Source organism: Cladosporium halotolerans (genome assembly GCF_011745625.1).
Source record: "Cladosporium halotolerans strain TM138-S3 chromosome Unknown Sca13, whole genome shotgun sequence".
NCBI lineage: Eukaryota > Fungi > Ascomycota > Dothideomycetes > Cladosporiales > Cladosporiaceae > Cladosporium > Cladosporium halotolerans.
This window is the reverse complement of record NW_027191464.1, coordinates 111,164-135,403: the sequence shown is the minus strand read 5'-3', so window position 1 is coordinate 135,403 and position 24,240 is coordinate 111,164. Positions and strand designations below refer to the sequence as shown.

General features: G+C 56.9%; 10 protein-coding genes across 10 annotated transcripts; 5 read left to right on the top strand and 5 right to left on the bottom strand.

The window, feature by feature from the left end:
- Window positions 1–139: 139 nt before the first annotated feature.
- WHR41_04524 (uncharacterized protein) lies at window positions 140–1,238 on the top strand. The gene is made up of 2 exons (XM_069373130.1): window positions 140–823; window positions 882–1,238. The coding sequence occupies exons 1-2, from the start codon at window positions 392–394 to the stop codon at window positions 1,146–1,148; spliced, it is 699 nt and encodes a 232-aa protein (XP_069229751.1). The 5' UTR covers window positions 140–391; the 3' UTR covers window positions 1,149–1,238.
- WHR41_04523 (uncharacterized protein) lies at window positions 598–2,898 on the bottom strand. The gene is made up of 2 exons (XM_069373129.1): window positions 2,668–2,898; window positions 598–2,615 (listed from the first exon to the last, which is right to left on the bottom strand). Exons 1-2 carry the CDS (start codon window positions 2,751–2,753, stop codon window positions 1,235–1,237), a joined length of 1,467 nt encoding a protein of 488 aa, XP_069229748.1. The 5' UTR covers window positions 2,754–2,898; the 3' UTR covers window positions 598–1,234.
- A 209-nt stretch (window positions 2,899–3,107) lies between these two features.
- WHR41_04522 (mitochondrial 37S ribosomal protein mS23) lies at window positions 3,108–3,935 on the bottom strand (the record flags this gene model as incomplete). The annotated part of the gene is made up of 1 exon (XM_069373128.1): window positions 3,108–3,935. The coding sequence occupies one exon, from the start codon at window positions 3,933–3,935 to the stop codon at window positions 3,108–3,110; it is 828 nt and encodes a 275-aa protein (XP_069229749.1).
- Window positions 3,936–4,728: 793 nt separating this feature from the next.
- WHR41_04521 (uncharacterized protein) lies at window positions 4,729–7,835 on the top strand (the record flags this gene model as incomplete). The annotated part of the gene is made up of 4 exons (XM_069373127.1): window positions 4,729–6,353; window positions 6,684–6,742; window positions 6,833–7,140; window positions 7,201–7,835. 4 exons carry the CDS (start codon window positions 4,729–4,731, stop codon window positions 7,459–7,461), a joined length of 2,253 nt encoding a protein of 750 aa, XP_069229746.1. The 3' UTR covers window positions 7,462–7,835.
- Window positions 7,836–8,455: 620 nt separating this feature from the next.
- On the top strand, window positions 8,456–8,905 carry WHR41_04520 (uncharacterized protein; the record flags this gene model as incomplete). Its single annotated transcript, XM_069373126.1, has 1 exon — window positions 8,456–8,905. One exon carries the CDS (start codon window positions 8,456–8,458, stop codon window positions 8,903–8,905), a length of 450 nt encoding a protein of 149 aa, XP_069229747.1.
- Window positions 8,906–11,317: 2,412 nt separating this feature from the next.
- On the bottom strand, window positions 11,318–11,722 carry WHR41_04519 (uncharacterized protein; the record flags this gene model as incomplete). Its single annotated transcript, XM_069373125.1, has 1 exon — window positions 11,318–11,722. One exon carries the CDS (start codon window positions 11,720–11,722, stop codon window positions 11,318–11,320), a length of 405 nt encoding a protein of 134 aa, XP_069229852.1.
- Window positions 11,723–16,889: 5,167 nt separating this feature from the next.
- Window positions 16,890–17,681, top strand: WHR41_04518 (uncharacterized protein; the record flags this gene model as incomplete). The annotated part of the gene is made up of 3 exons (XM_069373124.1): window positions 16,890–17,016; window positions 17,079–17,140; window positions 17,205–17,681. 3 exons carry the CDS (start codon window positions 16,890–16,892, stop codon window positions 17,679–17,681), a joined length of 666 nt encoding a protein of 221 aa, XP_069229851.1.
- A 20-nt stretch (window positions 17,682–17,701) lies between these two features.
- On the bottom strand, window positions 17,702–19,047 carry WHR41_04517 (uncharacterized protein). Its single transcript, XM_069373123.1, has 3 exons — window positions 18,877–19,047; window positions 18,343–18,819; window positions 17,702–18,273 (listed from the first exon to the last, which is right to left on the bottom strand). The coding sequence occupies exons 1-3, from the start codon at window positions 18,905–18,907 to the stop codon at window positions 17,882–17,884; spliced, it is 900 nt and encodes a 299-aa protein (XP_069229846.1). The 5' UTR covers window positions 18,908–19,047; the 3' UTR covers window positions 17,702–17,881.
- Window positions 19,048–19,117: 70 nt separating this feature from the next.
- On the bottom strand, window positions 19,118–20,502 carry WHR41_04516 (uncharacterized protein). The gene is made up of 3 exons (XM_069373122.1): window positions 20,209–20,502; window positions 19,971–20,142; window positions 19,118–19,901 (listed from the first exon to the last, which is right to left on the bottom strand). The coding sequence occupies exons 1-3, from the start codon at window positions 20,347–20,349 to the stop codon at window positions 19,552–19,554; spliced, it is 663 nt and encodes a 220-aa protein (XP_069229845.1). The 5' UTR covers window positions 20,350–20,502; the 3' UTR covers window positions 19,118–19,551.
- Window positions 20,503–20,797: 295 nt separating this feature from the next.
- WHR41_04515 (uncharacterized protein) lies at window positions 20,798–23,691 on the top strand (the record flags this gene model as incomplete). The annotated part of the gene is made up of 2 exons (XM_069373121.1): window positions 20,798–20,998; window positions 21,061–23,691. 2 exons carry the CDS (start codon window positions 20,798–20,800, stop codon window positions 23,689–23,691), a joined length of 2,832 nt encoding a protein of 943 aa, XP_069229844.1.
- Between the last annotated feature and the right edge of the window lie 549 nt (window positions 23,692–24,240).

The window sequence follows — 24,240 nt, the reverse complement described above, 5'->3', positions numbered from 1 at the left end:
TCATACGCCCACGTCGGAGGACTTAACGCCGCAACGCCCGTAGCCATCTCTCCTGACGGCCGATGGCGCTTCAGGTGGGCTGTGCAAGCCGTCTTACCAAAGTCGCAAGAGGAAGCGACTGCGAGACGCCCTCTCTTCCCCTGTCACGCCATTGCGAACGGCGAACTTAAGCCCCGATGTCGCGGTAAGCTGCACAAGACGTACGTCTGCTGGGCTAAGATTTGTGTGTGAGTGTCGACCGCGCCACGATGCCGCGCAGTCTTTTCCCCGCGACCTTCATTCCGCGGATTTGGCTGCGGTGGCGTTAAATTCGACCGAGAGTGGCATGTTACGGACGATTGGGAGATGGGACGGGTTTTGTTTATATATATGCCTTGTGGCATGAAATAGCATGATGGCTTGTCTCCAACGGATGTCTCAATCGCAATTCATTGCCGGACTCATGGATGTCATCACGCCTCGACCGGTTCATCGCCCCAGCAAGCGTCTTGCATTGGACAGAATTCTGAAGAGTCTTCAAGAGGAAGAGGATTGTTTTTCTGGTTCTGAATGTTCATCGTTCGCCGCAACACCAGTGGAGGAAAAGGAAGAGCCAGAATTCGATTCTGGGCCTTTGCCGTCACGAGGTAGACAAGCCAACGGTGCAGATGGACAGAATGACAGTAAAGAACGAAATCACATCGAATCTCGAGGGCAGCTGGAACCGAAAAGCGTAGTCGAGAGAATGCTCGCAGACATGAGCAAAGCCGATGTCGTTGACGAGCTGATTGCGGATGACGCTGAACTCGAATGCTTCAGTCAGATAATCTATCAACAGGAAAAAGTGAGTTCGGGTATCACCTGCAGCACAACACTGCATTGAAAGCTGACAGCGTGTGTAGCTTGCCGTAGAGCCCAATGCCAATGTCGACGGTTACCGCACTCCGATACACAGTCTGCTTGCAAGCTTGCACAGCGTTTGCTCTCCTAATGGTCTCCAAATCGATAACGTCTTTTCTTTGGGCAACAACGTCGCAGTATTTGGCCGTTTCTCATACAAAGATCGAACCTTGAATCTTATGTTCAATGGTCGATTCAGTGTTCATGCGAGACTAAACGATGCTCGAAACAAAATCGTGCATCTTCGTTGGATGGACCAAGCAGCGTGATTCGAGGCATGGCTTTTCATTTCTTCATGCAAACCGGGCAATTAGGAAGCTGCAGCGTTTCAAATAGCATCTCATGATACCATCAATCAGTCGTATTCGTCATAATAAGCTCCAGTCTCCCTCTGAGTAGAACACCACTCTTCGCTGGCAAGTCCCTTGTCCTTCTTCCTTGCAAGCAGCTTGGCATCCTTGTGCCAATCGCAGGCCCACTGACACGGCGCTTTCGATTCATCTCCGAAGTAACTTGCAATCAGCTTATGACGGCAATTCTTGACGGCCTCGCAGTAGCCGATCAAAGCTTGCAGGCTCTTAATCCGGTTCACCATGGCCTGCTCACCTCTCGCTGCCGCGCTACCTTTCGCATTTGCGTTCTTCTCCCTTTCCCGTGACATGGTCATTGCAGCCCGATCGCGGTCTTCACGGCTGTAATAGAGTATGCATATCGACGCCTTGCCGTCTCTGCCAGCTCGACCGGCTTCTTGATAGAATCCCTCGAAAGACTTGGGCATCTGCCAGTGCACGACGAAGCGGACGTTGTCTTTGTCGATGCCCATGCCAAACGCTGTAGTCGCGACAATGACATCGTAGCCCACCTTGTTCGCCACCCAGCCGTGCAAGTGGTCGTCTTTCTGTTCGGTCGTCAGGCCGGCGTGGTAAGGCTTTGCGCCGATACCGTCGTTGCGAAGGCGAGCCGCGAGCGCTTCTGTGTCCTTGCGGTACAGGGTGTAGATGATCCCGGGGACATTCGTGGCTCGCTCGTTCCGTTGCGAGAGTTCTTGTGAGCGTGCGGCGTTGTTGGCTCTGCGAGCATAGGTCCCCTTGAGCCAGGCGAGGAAATCGTCGTAATGGTCCTCCTCGTCGCATTTGAAGCGGATCTCGTAGTGGAGGTTCGGGCGGCTCGTTGTCATCATGAAAGACTTCAGCTTCGTTCGGTCCAGGCCGAGAATGCTGATGACATCGTCGCGGACGCGGTCCGTCGCTGTCGCGGTACAGCAAATCATCGGCACGTCCGGAAATTCTCGCTTGAAAAAGTTGAGCTCCTTGAAACTAGGCCTGAAGTCATGGCCCCATTCTGAGATGCAGTGGGCTTCATCGACCGCAATTCTCGCGAGCTCCCTTTGCTCGTGGACGATACGGAGGTGTTTTCGGAAGTTGTCCAATTGGCAGTACTCTGGTGTTACATAGAGCAGACGCGTATGAGGGTGGCCGCTTTTCAAATCTTCCAGGATCGCAGTCTTGACGGAGTGTGGTGTCGTGCTATTGATGGTCGCCACATTGATGCCTGCAGCGCGTAGCGACGCGATTTGGTTGTTCATAAGCGCCAGTAAAGGCGATATAACAATGGTGATGCCATAGTCAACCACGGCAGGCAGCTGGAAGCATAAACTTTTGCCAAAGCTGGTTGCAGCCTGGAGGAAGACGTCGTGGCCGTCCAGTCCCGCGTTGATCACTTCACGTTGAACGGGCCTGTAGAGGTCAGCAAGATAGTTGTGAAAACATTTTCTGTCGCATACTGTACCTGAAACTATCTTTGCCAAAGATTTTGCGAAGGGTGAAGTCGATGTCGACCTTTTGGCCCAGTTTCTTGCCCATTCCGCCAGGCATGACACACAGAAACGATCAACGAATATGTTGTCGAGTCGAATGCCTGATGACTACCGCTCGCAGGTGGCAATATCCTGATCATACACCAATGACATGAACAGCATGTTCGCTATCTGCCAGCCAAAAAGACATTACCGCAGGCAGTATAATTTGCAACGTCAATCGTAGGAGGTGCAAGGGAAGTGCGACTGAAGTCAAGAAAGTCAGGCGTGCACGTGCCAACACTGGCAGGCCAGCGCAGTCCTATTTACGGTAAACAATGCCTGTACTTAAGAACTGGCTGTTTCGAGGAATACTAATGCATCTTAAGATCTTGTATTTGAACATGCTTCAGGTATAATAATATGGTACAGTTTAGGGGTGCACAGCCGCACCGCCCCGAGCCGTCTGGCCAGCGCGGCTCGCAGGCACATCATCCTCGACTAGCTGCAATTCTTCCTGCTGCGGATCTGAAATGCTAGTCTGCGATTCATCGGACTCATTGCCAGTGTAGGCGCTGTTGGCCTGTGCCTGCAGCAGCATGGCCTGGTTCTTGGCCCACTCGAGCCAGTTCGCGTACTGCTCGTCTTCGAGGTCCATACCGATCTCCAGCGGACCCTTGCCGAAGAATGCTCCATACGCCATCGCCTCCTCCTTCGCAACACGGTTCTCAATCTCGCGGGCGTGCCGTGTCCGGTAGAGCTCCTTTCTCGCCTTGTCGTATGCCGCCGCTTCTGTCAATCCAACGTTCCTCATCAACCACTTTTGCCTCTGCACCACCGCTTCACCGTTGATCGGTCTGTTCGCCTGAGCCTTTTGCTTCTCCTGCCATTCTTGCACGCCCCTCAAACCAACGTCCTTCTCCTCGGGTTGGCAAAGCGCGTGGCCCCAGTCCCAGCGCTGGTAGTCTTTTCCGTCATCCTCCAGAATCACTCGAGGCCTCGCCAGTTCCCAAGGGTGGTCATTGAAATACTCCCATCGTAATCTGTCCTCTTCGTAGGAGACTTTGACAGGGCTAAATAGTCGTGATGCCTTCTTGCCGGCTTTCTGAGGGCGCTGCATGACTGGGCGGACCAGGCGGGCTGAAGGAGGAACGCTGCCGACTGTCTCATACCAGGGAGGAGGTTGTCGCAGTCTTCCGGCTTTCATGAGTTGCGATGCATACTTGTGCACGCGCTGTGCAGAGAGATCCAGGCGGCCCATCTTGAAGTTAGGGCCTGAGGGTGATTTTCGAGGACGGTGTTGTGCGCGCCTGATGCGCTTGTCGTGAGCGACCGGAGAGCGGCTCTCGTTGTAGCTTCCTCCGGAAATCCGAAAATAACTTGCTTCTGCCCCCAATCCAATGCTGCGTCCGTCTCGCCGTGTCGCTCGTCCTGGGCCAGCAGCCAAATCTCGGGGGTTTGCCCGCGGGCTGGTCGGAGAAGCGCTTCTTGGCGCGAGTGATGGCCGACTTTCATCTGAGGCGTCGAGGGTGCACGGCGAGAACGTGTCAGATCGACTTGCACGCGACCTACTGTTTTTTTGCGAGGCTATACAGGCATGAGCATCGCCTGCAGATGAGCTGATTGGACACAATGTTTGGCGCTTCATGTCCATACTCGGCACTCTTACGAGACGGCATTCCTCTGTCCCCTCGACGTCGATAAATGCCTGTTCTCGCGTTGCGCAAGATCTGCCTTTGATTTTTGAACGAGCACTGGGCGGCGACACACCGACAAGGTCCGACCGGAATCGACAGCATGGCAACGCTTTCCGGCGTCCGCAGCCCGCCCAATCGGAACTCGAACATGTTTTCATACAGTCGCTCGTCGCGGCAGGCCATTGCAGACATCACCGAGCAGACCTGTCTAGGAGATGGCAACAGGGCGCGAGGGGATGGGGAAAGAAGGATAATAAGTCGCTGAATACCGTCGGCAGCAGGCGTGGAATATCAACAAATGCTAAGAGGCAGGAACATGCTGTGGCCAAAGCACTGGAGGAGGAAGAGCCTTTGCCTATGCCGGAGATTTCGAAAGAGGAATACAAGGACATTGTGAATACGTACGGTACGCCTTCAGACATGTGGGACCAACCGGCATTTGGTCTGCAGGGCCGCAGCAGCAAGAGGAAAAGCAAGGGACAGCCTCTCGCGCCGCGCTTGGTGGTGACGCCGCGAGAAGAAGACCAGCCTCCGTACGCTCCGCGCGTCGTCCTCGAGCCTGAAGACGATCATCACGAAATGCAATTGGATAGGCTGCACGACTTATTGCGGCGGCCGCGCGGTAAAGCCTCGCATGCTACCTTATGGAAGGCCTATCGAGCGTTGAGAGCCCCTCGTTTACGATATATGAGTGATTGGAAGATTCGAACCTTGTTGAGTCATTTAACCTGGACAGAACGTGTCTACGACGAGACTGCGCGGAAACGATATTTCTCGATACTGGAAGACTGCCTGGGCGAGCAAATCCAACTCACTGAGAAAGAATGGACTTCTGCCATACAATTTGCTGGTCGCGCGGTGAAGGAAAGTACTGATCACGAAGTCAAAGATGCCATCGAACTATGGTTGAAGATGGAGGAAGCAGGCGTCAAGGCTGACAACGTGACATTTAACACTCTGTTCTATGTTGCAGTCAAAGCGGGTCGGTTTGCACTGGCGGATACGGTCTACAGCGAGTTGAAAGCTCGTGGAATGGAGCTGGACAGATACTTTCGTATTAGCTGGATTTACTACGCAGGTTTGCGCGGAGAGGGCGATGGCGTTCGCAAGGCCTTCAACGACATGGTCAACGCTGGCGAAATCATTGACTCAGCTGTCATGAACTGTGTAATCGTCTCTCTGATTCGATCTGGAGAAGCGGGTGCTGCAGATCATGTCTTTCGCAAGATGAAAGCTCTACACGCAGAGAAGTTCGGGACCAGAGGACCAGACGATTGGAGAGGGCAGCGCCAATTGGCTAAAATGCTCAATAAGGCTGGCAAGCAACTGCGAGCAGAGCGTGAAGCGCACGAAAGATCATTCTTCGGCACGCATTTCTCCGGGGACGATCGACGAGAGCAACTTCAAGAAGCAAGTCCTATCAATCCCAACGCCAGAACCTACAGGATCCTTTTGCGCTACTGCTGCAGAGTTTCAGGAGAGCTAGATCGTGTCAAGGAATTGCTCGCCGAGAACAAGGAGCGCGGGTTCCACGTCCAGGGCAGTATTTACCTCGACATTTTCACCGCCTTCATCATCCACGGAGGCTTCGCCCACTCAGAATGGAAACCTAGCGTTCTCGAACATTTCTGGAAAGATTTTCTTGAGGCGTCCACGGCGCCAAACGCTGGCTATTGGCTCTCAACTGGTAGTCAGAGCGTTCAAACTCTTCATTTCAACGTAGGAATGCCGGACGAGGATGTGGATGTCGATCAGTCCGTTGGACCCGGAGGAATGTTGTCACTGGCAGATGAAGGCGAAGATCCAGGCCGCTTGGCAGTATCGGAGGAAGACAAAACGCCGTACTTCACATTGAGTCTCGCAAAGGTGGTAATTCGAGCTTTCGCCAAGTGCATGGGCACTCCACGGATGCTGGAGGTAGCAGAAGAGATCAAAGCCCGGTGGAAGGACTGCAACAGCGACGACCTGCTGCAGTTGGAGAGGTTCGTCGAAAGCAAACGGGTTGACCGTTAGCAACTCATGCATTTGCCAGCGTCTGCATTGATATCCCTTGCAAATAAGCACAACAGCCTGTATTTTATGTAGATATAATGAACCAATATCCGCAAACCCACCCCGGCATTCCCTTTCTTCACACCCCGTTTCGGCAAAGCGCAACTTCCACCGCCGACTGTCGGCCGCGCACCGCGCTCCACCTCCCACGAAAGCGGTCGAGTCTAGACACCGCGCTGACTACTAGCACAACATGGATTTGTAGCGAGCCTCATGCACACGACAGTCCGTCAGCTTTACTGCTTGACGACCGTCTCCAGACACCAATTCCTCAAAGCCTCCTGGGAGCACCGCCGCCGCTTCTTCGCGACAATGTCCGGTGAGCAAAAGACCCTATCCCCTCCAAAAAGCCCACAGACCCCTCAAAAACAACACCCCACCTCCTAACAACAATCCTCTCACGACACAGACACCCGCCCAATCGTGATCTCCGGTCCCTCGGGCGCCGGCAAGTCGACCCTCCTCAAGCGCCTGCTCGCCGCGCACCCGAACCGCTACGGCTTCAGCGTCTCGCACACGACGCGCAACCCACGCGCCGGCGAGGAGAATCACAGGGACTACCACTTTGTGACGCGGGAGGATTTCACGAAGCTCGTCGACGCCAACGGCTTCATCGAGCACGCGCAGTTCGGCAGCAACCTTTACGGGACGAGCGTGCAGGCCGTGAAAGATGTGAGGGAGAAGGGGCAGACGTGCATTTTGGATATTGAGATGGAGGTAAGTTTCGCTTTGATCGTGTAGGGGGGTTGCAGAGGCTGATGTTGGGGATCGTTGCAGGGAGTCAAGCAGGTCAAGAAGACGGATCTGAACGCGCGCTTCCTCTTCTTGCAGCCGCCGTCCGTGGAGGTCCTGGAGCAGAGGCTGAGAGGCCGTGCTTCGGACAGTGAGGAGGCAATCCTGGCGCGTCTGAAGCAGGCGGAGAACGAGATTGCGTTTTCTAAGACGCCGGGCGTGCATGACAAGATCGTGATTAACGACGATCTCGAGAAGGCCTGGGCGGAGTTCGAGGCTTTCTGCGCGCCGGAGACTGCGAAATAAGGAAGCATTGAAGAGCATGGGTTGGGAAAACCTGAGACCGGGAGCGGCAGAAAAAAATTCAGGAAGAGGCTTGGTGTTTGCCAATGACCGCAATAATAAAGATGTTTCGGACGGAGTTAGGGGAGCGACGGCGAGTGCAAGGAACCGAATAGACCTGCATTGAGCTGGACACGCAAGTCACATCAGACAGCATATATATCTGAGTGCTGGATTGAACGACAGCTACATTTCAAGACGCCCCATGGAAGCCCACTAACGTCGGACCTCGTTGCTTGCAGGAGACAAATAACGAGGCAGCATCATAGAAATGAGATTTTGAGAATCGACCTCTAGCAGGAAAGACTTCATCATGGAATGCCAATCTCATCAATCAATTCAGCTTTCCGTTTCAGCTATCCGCTCCAGCAGACGACTTGTAACCATCCAAACGAGTCTGACGTGTCCTTCGTTGATTAATGCAAAGACACCGAGATCGAGGCTCTGGTACTGGTCTTGAACCTCCTTGTACGACCCATGAGTACCTTGGAGGGCGAGATATATGTCGCCTGAGAAGAGCAAGCAAGCGAACAACATCCGCCACAGGCCCTTTTTCTTCAGCGCTTTACCTGTCGTTTCCCATCGGACTTCAATGTCTTCCCGCTCCGGAATGACTATATGCCAGAAGCCCAAGTCAGATGGCAAGAGAGCTCCACTCAATTATGCAGCAGCGACTAATAGACAACCGCCTACTTCTTCGAGCCGTACCATGGCATTGATAGATAACAGCAGTGATGTCTCTACCATCAGCAACAGCCGAAGTCAATCTTTACCCAGGTCTTATTGCATGAAGGTCTCCACCTCTGCACCTGCGTCCCTCGCCTTGAGATAAGCATCCTAATCTGTACTCTAACAGGAGCTTCAACTACGAAAGCAGCTCGCGTGAGACATATCCCACATGCCTCCCCACAAGCCCCACCAATACAGGCCTTATCATACCCAACTCCCGACTCTCGCCATGCATGCGTTCCACAACTACATTGAGTATAGCCAAGAGTCGTTAGCGGATGCCGGTTATCGTCCGACATATGAGTCTCCACAATCACAGATCTCGATTTACCCTGAAGGAATCCTCTTCGCTCCGGACCGGGCACAGACCGGAGGACAGAAGCGTGAAGCTTTCACGCTGTGGCCACCTTTCTCGTGCCGAAGGCACTTTCACGATCACATCACAGCAGGCAATGGACAATCTGTCCAACGTTCCAAACTCGCTCAGTTCCACAACCAGCCAGCACACCCCAGAAGCGACGATCCCACAGCCAGCGACTCAAGCACCGTCAATCCCCGCGAACAGCAAAGCACTCCCCCTCCCCTCGCTATCAACAAACACCTCTCTCTTATCAAACCCAAAACGCCCCACCCTTCAAACCCCACACCACTCCCTGCCGAAGGGTTTCAGAATCCTTAAGAGGTACGCTCCTGCGCGCCTGAGCACCGCACGATAACAAAAACACGCACCCCCAAGTCGTCAGAGTGCCGACCTGCGCTCAAGCGAAACATAGCTGACCCCGATATCGAACTCTAATCCCCCACCCGGCGCGAGTCGCAATGTTGGAGTTATCTTCAGCAATACGTGGTCCCCTCCCCCTCAGTGATCGGGCCAATCTCCGAGTCGTGAAACGCAAGAAATGTCGCCATCACTGGGGGGTGGGGAGCCAACAACCCAACCCCCGCTCCCTCTCTCTTCCAAGACCCAGCGCAAAGGCACGCTTGGGGAGCGAGAGACTACCTTACTGTATGTCGCATGACGTTGTGTGCGACGCTCCGAGACGATGCGCAATGCAGCGGGAGGAGAGGTCGCCAGCCAGCGTAAGGTACCTTGGTTTGTAAGGTATGCGCTCTCGCCGCCGCTCCCCAAGCGCCCCTGCACAAATCTGCAGCCACGCAGAGCAGACGAGCCCTCTCTGTCTTTCTCCAAGACCGAGCCTTTCGTCACGGCACAGGAAGGACCGCGCCGTAGCTGTAAGTGTGCAGGTGGGAATCCTGCGAGTAGCGAGCGAGCGAGCGCCAGCCAGCCACACGCCGCGCAGGTGCGCAGCAGAGGGAGGGTGTCGCAATCTAACTAATCTGCAGATTAAACGCCTCTTGTGTGGGGTAGTGCAGGGGATTTTGCAGTAGTGGTACTGTATGGAGGCGCTATATGTACGGGAGTGTGCTCGTGCCGACGATAAGGCGCGCGGGAGATATGGCAAAGGGCGCGGGTGCGGCGTGCCGAGAGTCGCTGCAGTAGCATATCACCTAACCATACATGCCGCAGTAGTAGACGCGATGTAGATAGCACACCCCAGGGTCAGAGATAGACAGACAGACAGGCAGACAGGCAGATAGTCCTCGCCCCGCAGACCGTGACGAAGCGCCCGCCGCCCATCGCGATCTGCACAGCACAGCACAACCACGCGCACGCTCATCCCTCGTGTCTCCCGTCCCTCTCTCTCATCAAGCAGGGACGAAGGACCCCTCCTCCGTTCTCTGCTCGGTCCCCTTCCCTTCCCTTCCCTTCTTCTCCAGCCCACGCACGCACGCACGCAGGGTGACGCGCCAGCCCCCCCATGGCGTACTCTGCATCCTCCCATCCAGACGCAGGCGCATGCAGTCCCAGCGCCCGCCAAGCGCGCACCTCCGCGCGCTAAAGCGCGATGATGCGTGGGAGGTTGTGTTCGGTCCGCGAGCACGAAGGAGGAGGAGGCTGGAGGCTAGCGAGCGGCTGGCGCTTCACGCGTGACGAGGGGTGTGGGATGCGGCGCTGCGCTTGGTAGTGGAGTGGAGTGGCGTTTGTGGGGTTGGATAGGGCTACGTTGGGGGGGAAGAGGACTATAGTCGGCAAGCGGAGGCCGAGGAGGAGGGGATGTGGGACGGATTGGCTTAGCGCGGGGTGGAGACTGGAGGCCGCTGTACAGTAGTCTGATGGCTGTGGACTACAATAGTGGGTTTGTTGGCGGCTCGGGGACGGGCTGGAGGCTGGAGTCGATGACACAAAGGACGGGGTGGAGTACAGGCGGGTGACACGGAGTGGGGAACGTATTCTGATGGTAATGATTCTAGTGGAAGCACCGTGATGTTTGGCTTACTTGGATGGAGAGTGGCACGAGACAAGTATGATGAAGATGATGACGATGGAGAGGAAGTTGTGTGCGCATCAAGGTGCTCGGTATTGTGATTCGAGTGGTGCAGCGCTAGCTAGACTAACTCTATAGCCTCTTGCCCCTATACGGAGCAAGACAGGCAGCTGACGTGCGGTGCTGTTCGCTCGGTGGCGAAAGCAGGACTTTTTGGCGAAATTGCGCAAGAAAGCCTCCCTTTGCTTTTTCCCTTCTCCCCTCCTCCCATTCCTCCTCCCGTGGTACATGAACATGATGCATAAATCAGGGTATCCTCCGTCCGTATGCAGTAGCGCGCGAACCCGTAAAGGTTGAAAACATCCACATGAAGCGCAGCAAAGACTGCGAGAAAATTTCAACGCCGTCCGTTGCCAGTGCTCCTTCAGAGAGAGAAAACAAAACGCCGTTCCGTGTGCTTGCTGAGGCGGAAAATGCCTCAGCCTAGCTGGTTGGGGTCGGCCCCGAGAAAGAAGTCGATCGTGAAACCAAAGAGACTTTTAGTACATGATGTGCGTGGCGCTAATGCAGCGATCATAAGATCGTGGTGACAAAATCCATAGCGTAGATGAGGGGAGGTTGTACAGCTCCCATGCTGTCGGACTGGGGCTGTTAATGGTTTGTTGTATATTTGATTTGGTTTGAAATTGTTGGGTGAGAATTGAAATGTGGCGTGGGTGGTCGTTCAGTCAAGTGGCGTCAAGACATGTCGACGAGATGGTCATTCATCGAAGGCTGGAGCGACGCTTGGCAGCGCGAGTCTGATCGAAGGAGCTAAAGTAGTCCTGAAGAGCAGCACGAGCCTGTTTGCTGAGACCGGCACTGGGGACGGATGAGCTCGAGGTGGACGACAGCGAGGTTCGCGACGATGAGGGAGTCAGTGCTCGTGCGGCAGAAGACGACGACGATGATGTCGAAAGTCTCTTGTCGTCCCTCTCGGTGAAGTTGTAGGCAGGAGTGAGGACGTATCCAGGGTGGGCCGAATCCCAGCCGTGCTCAGAGCGGGGAGTAGTGGGAGTGGAGGCAGAAGTGGGAGCCTTCTCGAGGTCTGCCAGACGGCAGGATTGTGAGCAGTAGGAGCCTTCGCACTGCTTGTCGCAGGCAAGGCAGAAGTCCTGGAAGCAGTCCATGGTTGTTGTTGTGGTGGTGGTGGTGGTGGTGGTGATGTGTTGGTCTGATGGGGACTTGGTAATTGGAGTAGGGGACCAGCTTGTTGATGCTGATCAGGGTCTTGGTGTTTGGGGGATTAAATGGAATGGATTCCAAAAAACGGCGTGACGATGTCAATTTGTATGCTGGAAAGTTCGAGGTCGAAGATGACTGTGTGGACGATGGCGGATATGGTCAGGCACCGTGATGATTCATAGGGCGCACGGATTGGATTGCGTGCTAAGCGGTATCGGATGGCGCCAGAGGGGTGTCGGACAAGGAGCTGTCACACGCGTGGCGGATGGTGTGCGGACGAGGGCCCAAGGTGCAATTGCTGTCGAGAGTGGAACTGGTGAAGGTGAACATGAGAGGAGGCGATGGAGTGTTGCGGACGGGCGATTGCGTATATGTATGTGGCCGGCTGCTGGAGGGTGGGCGGGCGTGCAGGCGTCTGCTGCTGCGACAAGAGGAGGGGCGTGCATGCGTGCCTGGACCAATGAGGGCGCGGCCTGGGCGCGTGTGAGCGGGCGCTGGCGGGCGATCATGCGCCATCACGAAACCTGCAGTGGGCGGCAGACCCGGGCGCGCGCTACGGGCGTGGGATGGCTCAGCATGGGGCTGATGGGACCGATGGGGCCCTCGCAAGTCGCCGCCCGCCAGCCCTCAGGGCCCTGCGCGCCCCAGCGCTTCCCGGAGCCCTCCACTGCGCGGCCTGCGCCAGCACCACGTTTTGCTGCCCGGCCCTGCTGTCGGCGGGACCCCAGCGCCCGACCCACCCGCGCCCATCTCGCGACGAAACATGCCATGCCATGCCATTGCTGCTGCTGCCTCGACCCGCCTGTCTCTGCCACACCCGCGTCCGCCCGCTCGTTGGCGCGGTATGATTCTCTCCTGCGCAGACTCTGCGGCTCCCTTCGCTGGGGCCCGCCTGCAGCGCTGAGCCTGAGCGGAACTTCTGTCTCGCCGGCCTGGCCGAGCCCACGCCTGCTGACTGCAACAATACGCGACGGCGCCGCCCGTGACATTTTCACCTAGCCGCCCGACGCCTGGCTGCGGCCTGCCTGCCTGCCTGCCTGCCTGCCGTCGGACTTCCACGTCCCCAAGTGCTGCTGTGCGAAGCGGCCGCATCCACTCTTCGCCCGGGGCCTCCTCCAACTCGTCCGGCGCACCGAGTCGAGTGCGACCTCCTAGTGCCTCTCAAGGCTCGTTCGGCGAGTGCACGGCGTTGCGGCGTGTGGAGGACGGCGCGCACGGGGCAAATAGCACAGTGCTAGATCGTCATTATTGCTGACTAGCCCGACCACGGTGGTGTGTGCACTACTTTCTGCTCGCAAAACTACGCCATACTCCGTGCGCCTGTGCGCCCTCAGCTGGCCCGGACAGCTGACTCTCTGTCTCGATGGTCTAGGACGCGCGGGTTGCGCTCGTCGCCCGATCGAGTGAGCACACCTCGCCATGGACCAAGGACCCCTCGCCCGCCGTCGTCCAGCAGACAAAGCACGCACTCGCGCACGGTCGCCACGTCCTGCGAGGATGCCTTCATTCCCCTCTTTGTCCGTCGCACGGACAGGCGTACGTAGGTACATACAGTACCATACTGTGTACACGATGTACGTGCCTGCCAATGCGCTGCTACATGCTACTACTGCACGTTTCGCCACGCCCACCGGCCAAATCAGCGTCCGGGACGGCGAGGCACGCAGGCTTCATGCCCGCGCTCGTCAGCATCGCTCGCAACCTGAGACGTGCCCTGCGCCAGGAGCGTCCGATACAAAAAAAAAATTGTGAGAGTTGACGGTCCAGCTCCGCTCAATCCAACACGCAATCCCCACACTCGCCAATCGCGAACCCCGGATGGGCCATCCAGGCCTACAAGCCTGGCAAACCTTGTCCATGCGAACAGGGACCCCCAACAGCATTGCGTAATCCGTGCGCCCATCCAACGGTACGTACCTCGAAATACACCACAGCCTCGCCCAGCCAGCCCAGCCCAGACGAACCCCAACTGCCCATTCGCCGCGTTTCTGGGGTTGGCTTGGAGAAGGCAGAGCCTTGGGGCGGGCAAGGGTCCGACGGCTCACCCGTCGCTGAGCGAGCGCACTGTCTTTCTCCCTGAGCCTCTCTTCTCTGTCTGTCCTCTCGTCAAAGAGGCCATCGCGCATGCTCACCCCACGTCGCTAAGCCCAGCCTGCGCCGTGGTTCGCTTCTCGCTTCCCACGCCGGCACGCGGTACTGTCTACTGGACGGTGAACGTGCCTGGCGCCGACTCCCCACGTTGGCTCGCACACGCGATCCTGCTCTTCCGCCCTTATCGCTCGTCTTCCATGCAGGTGATGCGCGGCGCTCTGCGCGTGCGAAACGACGCTACTACTGCGCTGCGCACGCACGCTCGCAGGGCCTGCTTCTGCAAACTGCACGAACGCTCGCTCGCGCGCGTTCCTCCGCTCGGCGCGGCGCAGATCAATGCGTGCCGGACTGCTAGTCCTATCGTGAAGGCGGCGATTGAAGATTGCTTGCTTACTTGCTTGCTTGCTTGCCTTCAGCAGCCTGCCCCTCTTCGTGCTACAGTCCCTCAGCACTCGCATTCCCGACCCCAAACGAACGTGCGCTGCGATTTGACTTCCCTTTCCGCCCTCCGCTCTCCGCCATGTTTCATCTCCCCATGCCCCCAACCTGAACTTCCAAGACGACCACTCTCGCAACGGGGAAAGGCGCGCTCCCCCGCCGCCCCGCCCAATTCTAGGCTCTCAGTCCAGCTCAGCAGAGCCGAGTCCGCAACAAGCAGCCAATACCCGCTCCCCACCCTGCCCTGGCACTGTACGTACAGTACTCTACAGGCGCCGCACAAGTACTGTACTCCTGCTCCTGCTCCTGCTCCCCGCCTCTCGCCTCGTCACAGCGCAGAACGTGCTGTACGTATAGTAGTACTGTACATCACCCCGCATCTCCACTGCCCTCCCCCGGGGGCCGTGCAACGTGGATCGTGGAACGAGCCGACAGACGTGGGCCCCTGAGGCCCGAACCCGTTGAGAGGAAGAGGGATGCCCAAGGCCGAACCCGCTGGCCGACCGGCCTGGTGCGTCGGGGGACCGCCCGTCCGTCGCGTCGCTCCGCGGTCTCGGTCGGTGTGCTCTGCGTTGCCTTTCAAGCCACAGCTCGCTACCGCTCTGGGCTTGTGGCGATCAAAGTCTGTAGGTTCGGCAGGAAGCGCGATTCGCGGACGTGCGAGGAGGGTTTGGCTGTGCTGGGGAGGGCGGGGGCTCAACTGTAGTGTGGTTTGTATGTTGAGGTTCGCGGTAAGTCATCCCTCGAAGGCATTTTTGCATGCCTGCCCCCGCCTGTCTGGTCGTCCGTAGCACCGTCCATTGTGCATGATATGGCACCCGGTCAGGCAGTCTGCTTCGCGCGCCTGAGGCCGCGACGCCTGCCTGACATGCACGCAAGGCGCCACTCGCCCGCCCGTGCCCGCTGCTCGCTCCCGTCGGTCATCAGTGAGAGACACCATTATCACTACCTCCGCACAGTGGCCTGAGGTCCTCCTCAGCCAATTCGAAAAAATCGCCACACGGATATCGTCCCATCTCCTCATCGTCGCGTTGCGGCTTCGGCTTTGGCTGCCACGAGGCCGCCTCTCGCACGTCCCTCGCGGCAGCAGAGACAGGTGCCGCCCTTCTAGACTCCTTAGTCGGCGCTCCGTTATGCTTGTGCTTGTCTGACTGTGCCTGCGCGTCTGCCTGTCAGGCACGCCGCGTGTCGTCCTGGTGCCGAAGGTAAGGTAAGGTCCGGACGGCGGACGGGCGGGCTTCCTGCCGGCTGCTGGGCTGCTGGTGCCTGCCTTGTGAGCGGAGCAAGGGCTATCCTGGCGCTTGCCTGCGTCGCCCTGTGAGCAGAGTTGATAAGGTTAGGTTATGTAAGGTGAGGTGAGGTGTACGGGGGCTTTGTTGCTGTTGCGTTGCAGTTGCAGTGGGCTTTCCATGGGCGAGGGCGGGGGAGAGTGCCGGCTGGTAGATTCATGGCGGATCGGTCGATGTGAGATAAGATGTACGACCTGCTTGCTTTCTCCTCGGCGGGGCGGCGGGGATGCAAGAGCGTGTCATTGTGCGTTCGATTTTCATGTTGGGATGTCGAGACCACGGGTCGGGTTTGTTCGAGGGCCTTCGTTCGTCGCACTGGTTCACGTATGGCAGTGAGCTTGGGGTCTGGACGCCCTTCTGGTCCCTGTGTCGGGTCGGTATTCGTCCGGAAATCGATTGCTACGGTTCGATCAGCGGACCGGCTGCACAATTGTTGGGATGCGACAGCAAAGTATCGCGTATTTCTCGATTTGCCTTTGGCGGGACATGGCTCGAATTTCGTACAAACGAGGTCTTGAGGGTGAGGATTACTCTTTGGTCGATTCAGGCTGAATACGATCGGAAGGTCGCCGCGCCTCTAAATTTGGCTGTTTAGCTACTCTGTGAGTGGATGGCGAGGCTTTGACGGTGTAGGGTCTGTCTTTTGAGTTGCTTGTAGGAGTGCATTGTTCGCTCCATGGCGAGGCTCGTGACAGCCTGTTCAGGAAGTATGAGGCTTGTGTTGCGAGGATTATTCAGCTTGATTGCTAGAACATTTTGTGATTGATCTACATGTGGACGAACTGAAGTGAGGTGAGCTTGTGGTTGCTTGAGTTGCCATTGAAGGCGCATTGGATCGGGAGTGTGAAGGACCCGATGTACTGGTTATCATCATGGCTACAGAATGGGTTGTAATAGAGTGAACTCGACCGTCGAAGACTACAAAACGGCTTTCCTTGCGCTTCTGGTCTGGAAAAGTAGAGGAAATGATGCCTGGTTTATTCAGCGTTCTAGAGGCCCAAATTTCACTTACATCTCCAGAGGTGAAGGTTACTCTTTACTTGACAAAATTGACGGAGTCATATATCAGCTGGTCAAATTCTGCACATGATGCACGAGAAGCCGTCTTGTCTTTCCAGAAGTGAAGTGAGGACCGTTGTTAGATCGACGCTAGTCTTGGCGCGCCGCCCTGTCTCCGCCAAAACGAACACGAGTCAAGTCTCCCCAAACGCGGCACCTTGAACGTCAGGAGAAAAGCAGGCGGGACACCCAGCACAGCTGTCGCGACATCTTTCACAGCGCACACAAAGACGCAATGTGGCCCTCATTAGTAGCCGGTCTGGCACTGCTCGCCAGCCAGGCACAAGCCCTCTACTTCTACATTGACGGGCCTTCCCAGAAGTGCTTCTTCGAGGAGCTTCCTAAGGACACGCTGGTCGTTGGTATGCATGAATTCCTGTCTCCAATCGCATTAGACGGACAATTCCCTGATAAGAGCTCCCAGGTCACTTCAAGGCAACACAATGGAACGACCAGGCGAAAAGCTACGTTCCCAACCCTGAAATGGTAGCTCCCCCCTCCATCTCCCGCAGCACTACCGCATCACCGACCACATCTAACCCCCGACCAGGGCGTTTTCATAACCGTCGACGAAACCTTCGACAACGACCACCGCGTCGTCTCCCAGCGCTCCTCCGCCTCCGGTAAATTCATCTTCACCGCCGCCGACGCCGGCGACCACCGCCTCTGCTTCACCCCCACCAACGTCCCCGCGACCTCCGGCTTCCTCTTCTCCGGCTCGCAGGTCGGCGGCATCAAGTTCGAGCTCGACATGGCCATCGGCGACACGTCCAAGATCGAGAGCTCGGACAAGGACAAGATCGAGGATGTGGTCAAGAAGGTGCGCGACCTGAACGCGCGCCTGCACGACGTCAAGCGCGAGCAGGTCTTCCAGCGCGAGCGCGAGGCCGAGTTCAGGGATATCAGCGAGAGCGTCAATTCGCGCGTCGTCAGGTGGACGCTGCTGCAGTTGGCTGTGTTGGGTATTACGTGCGCGTGGCAGCTGAGCTATCTGAGGGCGTTCTTTATCAAACAGAAGCTCACTTAGAGGGATGGAAAAGCATTGAGTTTTTGTGGGACGGCCAACACGATGGCATTGTGCAAGGGCATCACGATGGCTATATGGTATAAATGAGCACCAGACCTGTCTTTGTTCCGTCCAATTCATGGTTCATTTCTGATCGTTTCGCTAACTGTCCATTCGAAATCGGACAACCTCGTCCGAGCGGTGGAAAATGCAGCTTACATCTACCCAGCAACAACCACCCCGCCATTCGCATGAATCACCTGCCCGCTAATCTGACTGCTATCCGTGCTGGCCAGGAACACAAACACCGTCGCGATCTCACTCGGCTGCGCACCGCGGCCAATCGGCCCGCTGAAGCTCTTTTGCGAGTCCTCCGTCATGGTGGCGACGACCAGCGGCGTCCAGACGGGGCCCGGCGCGACGGCGTTGACGCGGATGCCCTTGGACACCCACTGGTTGCTGAGGCCATAGGTGAAGGAGACGATGGCGCCCTTGGTGGACGTGTAGTCGAGCAGGTCCGGGCGGCCGATGTACGCGTTCACGCTTGCGTCGTTGATGATCGTATCTCCTTTGGTCATGTGCGGGAGGGTGTATTTGGAGAGGTAGAAGAAGGCTGCGGGTGGGTTTGTCAGTCTGAATTTGTTCTTTGCATCCCACACGGGGACAAGGCGGCGCCACTTACGGTGAATGTTCGTGTCGAACGTCTTCAGCCACTGGTCCTCAGGAATATCCAGAATCGTCTCGCGCATGTACTGGAACGCATGGTTGTTGACCAAGATGTTAATCTTGCCCATGTTCTTCAGCGCCTGATCCACCGTCTCCTTGCACTTCTCCTTCGTCCTCAGGTCCGCCTCCCAGACATGAATCTTGCCCCCGCGCTCTTCGACCATCTTCCGCGTTGCTTCGGCGTCCTTTTCCTCGCCCGGCAGGTACGTGATCATCACCTCTGCGCCCTCCATGGCGTACAGTACAGCCGTCGCGCGCCCGATGCCCGAGTCGCCGCCCGTGATGAGCGCTTTGCGGCCGGTCAGCTTGCCCGCGGGCTTGTAGGTTTGCATGCCGCCGTCGAAGGTAGGGACTTGGTCGACGACGGGGAGAGGGTCCATTTTGTGCTCTAGGCCGGGCGGTTGTTGGTTTTGCGGCGCGGGAGGCTGCCAGCCTGAGAGGGAGGTGTTAGCTGGTTCATTCCTTTCGGTGATTGAGGGGTTTTGTTTACCGATGTCGAACGGCGACTTGGGCTCGGGCATTTTGATTTCGGGTTATAATGATTAGGTCGATGTGTTATTTCGTTATTAGATGGATATCAATAAGGTGTCTGAGTTGTAATTTCGAATGAGGAAGCAGAGACAGTTGTGGGATTCTAAAGATCGAAGAGCTGAGACTGTACGTTTGTCGCTCTTCATGATACATATATGCATCGTCACGACCATCATCCATCGTGATGTCAGAGTGACCCCGCTGGACGAGAGACCCTCGCAATCCCCTCCGCGGCGCCCCACCAAAATATCGGCAGGGAATATAGACCGTCTAATTGGGTGAAAAACGGTTGTATGAGAGTTGGTATGCTGTTGTGGCATGCATGAGTGAATTTCTCGACTCCAGCCGCCTGGCAAGCGCGGTGAAAGTGAAGCCGCCACCGCGCTCGGACTTGAGCGTAGAGACTGCTGATACAGATTTGTGCACGGCTGCAAACGTAATGTCGCTCACATCTATTCAGTATTCGCTTGAACGCTTCCGATTGTCCTGAACTGTAAGCCTCATGCAGTCCCAAAAGTCAAGCAATGTCGCGCAGAGCTTGGCACAGCAGTACGCAACCAGCGTGCCCGCACCTCCCACGCAGAGTCTTGTATCGTTCGACCATTCATCCATTTCCATTAATCGTCTCGTATCCTTACGCCGCCGAGCTCTCATTCTTCTCCACCAACTCTCCGACACCCAGCTGCCTGCCAACCTTGACCTTCCTCAACTTCTCCCCATCGCCCTCTTTACCCGCGCTGCCAACCGCATCGCCCTCATCCTTACCTACTGTCTCCTCGTCGTCCGACATATCCGCCTCATCTTTCAAGTAATCCAAGTCCATGCGCATGCTGTACGCATCCTCGCCATCAGCGTAGTACTTCGCCTCCGTGCCAATGACCTTGAAACCAAGTGTGTTCTTGTACAGGCGCAGGGCCGCGACGTTGCTCTCGCGCACGTGCAGCGAGACGTATTTGCCGCCGTAGGTCTCGTACATTGCTTTTTCTGTCGATGCGAATCGCCGTTAGCTAGCTGTTGTGGTGCTTCGTGCGCAGGTGGTGGAACGGGACGTACGGCTCTGGCGCATCAGCTTCTCCGCCAGCCCCAGGCGACGGTGTGTGCGCATCACGCTGAGCGAGGTGATGTGTCCGTGCGGGATGCCGTCTTGCGGGTCTTCCTCCATCTTCGCGAGCACGTAGCCGACGATCTTCGGGGCGTCGTAGGGTGTCTTTTTGGGGCGGGAGACCTGTGTTCGCGCGATGGTTAGTGATTTGTCGTTTGGAGGGGGCTGTTTCCGGAGGGTCGAACGCACATCGACGGCGACGTAGCTCAATTGTGGCCAGCTGAGCTGGTGGTACATGTAGTACTTGCAGAAGTAGTTTTCGGGCAGGTTGGTGATGTTGGTCGTCTGGACGTGCGGGATGTCCGACGGGTGCAGCAATCGAATATCCATATTGGGCTGTGTGTGAGGTTGTGAAATACTCGAGTCCGTCAAAAAGAAGCGCAATTGTTCAGAAAGGCGAGGTGGTGCAGTGAAAGTCGTAGGTCGAGAGTGACGTCTACTTTGGAAATGTCGAGTGAATGCCCGCGCTGGCGAAAGCGCAGCCAGCGGGGAGCCAAAGCTGATGCCTGAGGCACTCATCTAATCACATGTCAGAGCACCTAACCTCACTTCACTGACAATGGCGGTGCAGCGCGCGCTAAGCGGAGTCTGTGCGCCGGGTGATCAATGCTTTTGTGAAAGGCGAAGAGGCAGCAGGTTTTGACACCACCGCAACCACTCCCAGATCGATCACTAACTCACGATTACAAGCAAACACCTACCTCTTTGTATCCTGAGACACTATCGACACCATACACCGCATTGCAGCACCAAGATCATTATCACAAGCACCGCCAACATGCCACCGCTGTTGTCCAGAAAGCGCGGCTCACCTCACGAAGATGAGGAGCCAGAGACCCGCCCTGATACCAAGCGTCACGCGAGCGACGAGGAAGTCATGCAGGGCGAATCGCCGCAACGGTACCGCGAGCTACTTCTAGAGCACCACAAGAAGATAGCAAACCTCCAAGAAGACGTCGAGAAGCTGAAGAGGCAGCCAGTAAGTCGAGTCCTTGGGACATAGCCATCGACTCGTCTGTAGCCTTCACTAACTCCTCACAGCGCCTCAACCAGGAAGCGCAAGAGACGTACGCGAAGACGCGCTCGGCGTTGACCAAGAAGCGCGAAGAAGCTACCATGCTCAGCAAAGACAGGGACGCTTTGAAGGTCGGCCAGAATCAATCGGCGCTCAAGATACGCGAGTTGAGCGCCAAACTCGCCGCGTCAGAGCAGAACGCGACTGAGCTCGAGGCGCAGCTCAAACAGGAGGAGCGTACCAGCGATGCCGCCCTCCGCGCCAAAGGCGAGGCTGATGCTGCCAGCAAAGCGAAGATCCGCGATCTTGAGGCGCAGCTCAAGAAGGCGCAGGCCACGCTCGGCGACCTCGAGCCTAAACATGCTGCGCTCAAGAACGAGCATAAAAAGTTCATCGATGAGGCCAGAGAGGTCAACAGCAAGCTGGCGGCCGATCTGAAGGCAGCTGAAGCTGCCACAGTCACTGCCAAGGACAAGGCGTCCGCACTCGAGCAGAGAGTCCAGGAGCTGGAAGGCTGCAAAAAGCAGTCTGAGCAGACAGCTCAGGAGACGACGGCTCGCATCGATTTCCTCCAGCGCGAGCTGGAGGACTGCTTGAATACTTACAAACAAGTCGTGAACGAAAAGAACAATATGCAAGAGCAAGGGAATAACCTGCATGCCGCTCACGAAGAGCTCAAAGTCGAGTGCGAAGAGCTCAAGGCGAGATTGAACAACCAGACTGGCACCTCGAGCTCAGAAGATCCCAATTCCATGGATATTGATCGCAAGAGCGCTTCCAGAAACCCAGACATAACCGATTACACCAGATCGGAGTCCAGCGGAGCCGACTTCCTGGGCATTGACTACCCGGCGAGTCTGGAACTCATCAGCGGATGCGTGCTCGGCAACGACAAGTTGCAAGTGATCGACAACGCCATGAGGATGTCCGAAGCGAGCTTGTTGCCGCGCGACATCGAAAGGGAAATGCTTGCTGTCGGGATCAACCACTCTATCCTGGTGGTTACACCCAGATTCCTCGACGAGAAGCCCGTCACAGTCATCTGCGAGAGCACCCCGGAGAACTTCAGATTTCTTACCACCGAGCTTCTTCTTCCATACCGCGATCCGCGATCCCAGACGGAACCCACTGGCGAACACAACAAGGAGTACGGCATCATGTGTGGTCTGGCGAAACATCCAGACCTTCTGATCGAAGCCGCCAGTAGAGCGCGCATCTTCAGCATGCACCCGAGCGATCGCACCATGCACCAATTCCGCAACAACATCCACGCCGTGTGCGGCAAGCCGAACGATTGGTCCCAGCGCGTGCCGTTCCCGGAATACCACAAGAGGAAGTTCCCTGGCCTCTGGGAAGAAGCTGTCCAGAGACTCGCCGTCTTCAAGGACTTCAAGATCTCCGCGTACGCTTTCGCCACTAACAACGACCCCGAGGACACCTTCGCTCGCTGGCTGCCGAGGGTCTTGAAGGGCGTTCCGGAAGGTGAAGCCATGCATCGAGTCGCTCCAGCCGCTGCTCCAAGCAACCACGACGATGGTCTTGACGACCAAGTACCGGATGCACAGGACAGCGGCCCGAACGCTGTAGACTTCGTGGATCGGCATCAGAGGAACGACCAGGTCCGGCACCAGCCCCAGTATCAGAACGAGCGCAACAGCGCGCCTCAACCGCAGCGTCATCAATTCGACGACGCTCCACGCGCTCCGAGAGCACTGACCGACGCTCCAAGAGCTCCAGTGGCAGCCTCGTCTGCCACCCCCAGAACACAACTGGACACTTCCAGAGCCCCAGTTTCAGCCACCACAGACAGGCGCAATAATGTACCTCAACCCCAGCGTCATCCATTCGACGTTCCTCGTGCTACTAGAGCTGCAATCGATGCTACAAGAGCTCCAGTCCCAACTGCCGCGGACGAGCGCCACGACTCGCCTGAACCCGAACGTCACCCATTCGACGTCCCACGCGCCGCAAGAGCCCAACTCAACGCTCCTAGAAACCCAGCGGCACCGCCATCCGGCGCCCTCACAACTCGAGTCGGCGATCACAGAGTCCCGGTCCCAGCCGCAGCAGACACATCGGACCTCGAGTCCTACGTCGACAGCGAGCGCGAGGACTCGGACTCCGACGCACAGCACGCCCCCGCCCGCACCACCAGCGCAAGGGAGCAGAAGGCTCCCAGCAACTATCCAACCACAGACCCCTACGCCGCCGAGCGCGCCGCCAACGCCGCTCGCCGCGCCAACAACGAACCCCAGCGCGACCGCAGCTCGCGCTTCGACCGCCCTCCACCCGCTGTTCACGACCGCCGCTACCCCGGCCCGCAGCGCGACGACAGGCCTCGCCAGGAAGACCGCAGGCATACCCGCTTCGATGAGGAGCGGAGGGATCCGCCGACCGGGCCTCGTCAGCAGTATCGCGACCAGTACCGGCCCCAGCAGCACGGCAACGGCAACGGCTACGGCTACGGCGGCCGTGGGGGTTGGAATCGCGGAGGCCGCGGCCGCGGCGGCGGGTACTCCAACGATAACAATGGATATCAGGGCGAGTCTCGGGCGGCGGGAAAGATGCCCGAGTCTAGGCGCGACAGGAGCCCGCCGGAGAATCAGGGAGGCAGGAGCAGGCGGATGCAGTTGCCGAGCGAGAGGTCTGTGGAGTAAGCTTCGAAGGGCGGTCGAAGGTTGACTCTGTCGGGGGCGGAAGAAGGTGGATGAGAAGAGGGTTCCTCAAATCTTGCCGGTGTCGAATACGACGGTACGGCGATGGCGATGGAACACACTGCACTCCACCACTGAGCAAAGTAGGCGTCTGTTTGAAAGGCGCCACACGACTGTTCGCTCACTGGCTTGGATATCAGCAACTCACAGCAGCCGCGCGGCGCAAGCTTCATTTTCACATAAAGGCGCGCAGGCAGCTATTCGGATCAGCTCTGCGATCTCAGCACTCTGATTGCTGGCGGATGAAGGCGGGATTTTCTTTCTTTTGGATGATTCATGGGTTGTTCTATGGGTTTTCTTGTTCTTGTTCTTTTTTATGGGTTTACTTTGTCTGGAGACTGAGTCGGCTCATGTTTGCTGTTTCATCACTCTCGGATGAGTGAGAGCTTTTCCTTTTGTTGCATGGTTTTTGGATCGGTCTATGGTTTTCCCTGTTCATGTTGTCGGGTTTCTTGTGTTTGAAGGCTTCTCTGAGTGCAGACATGGATACAC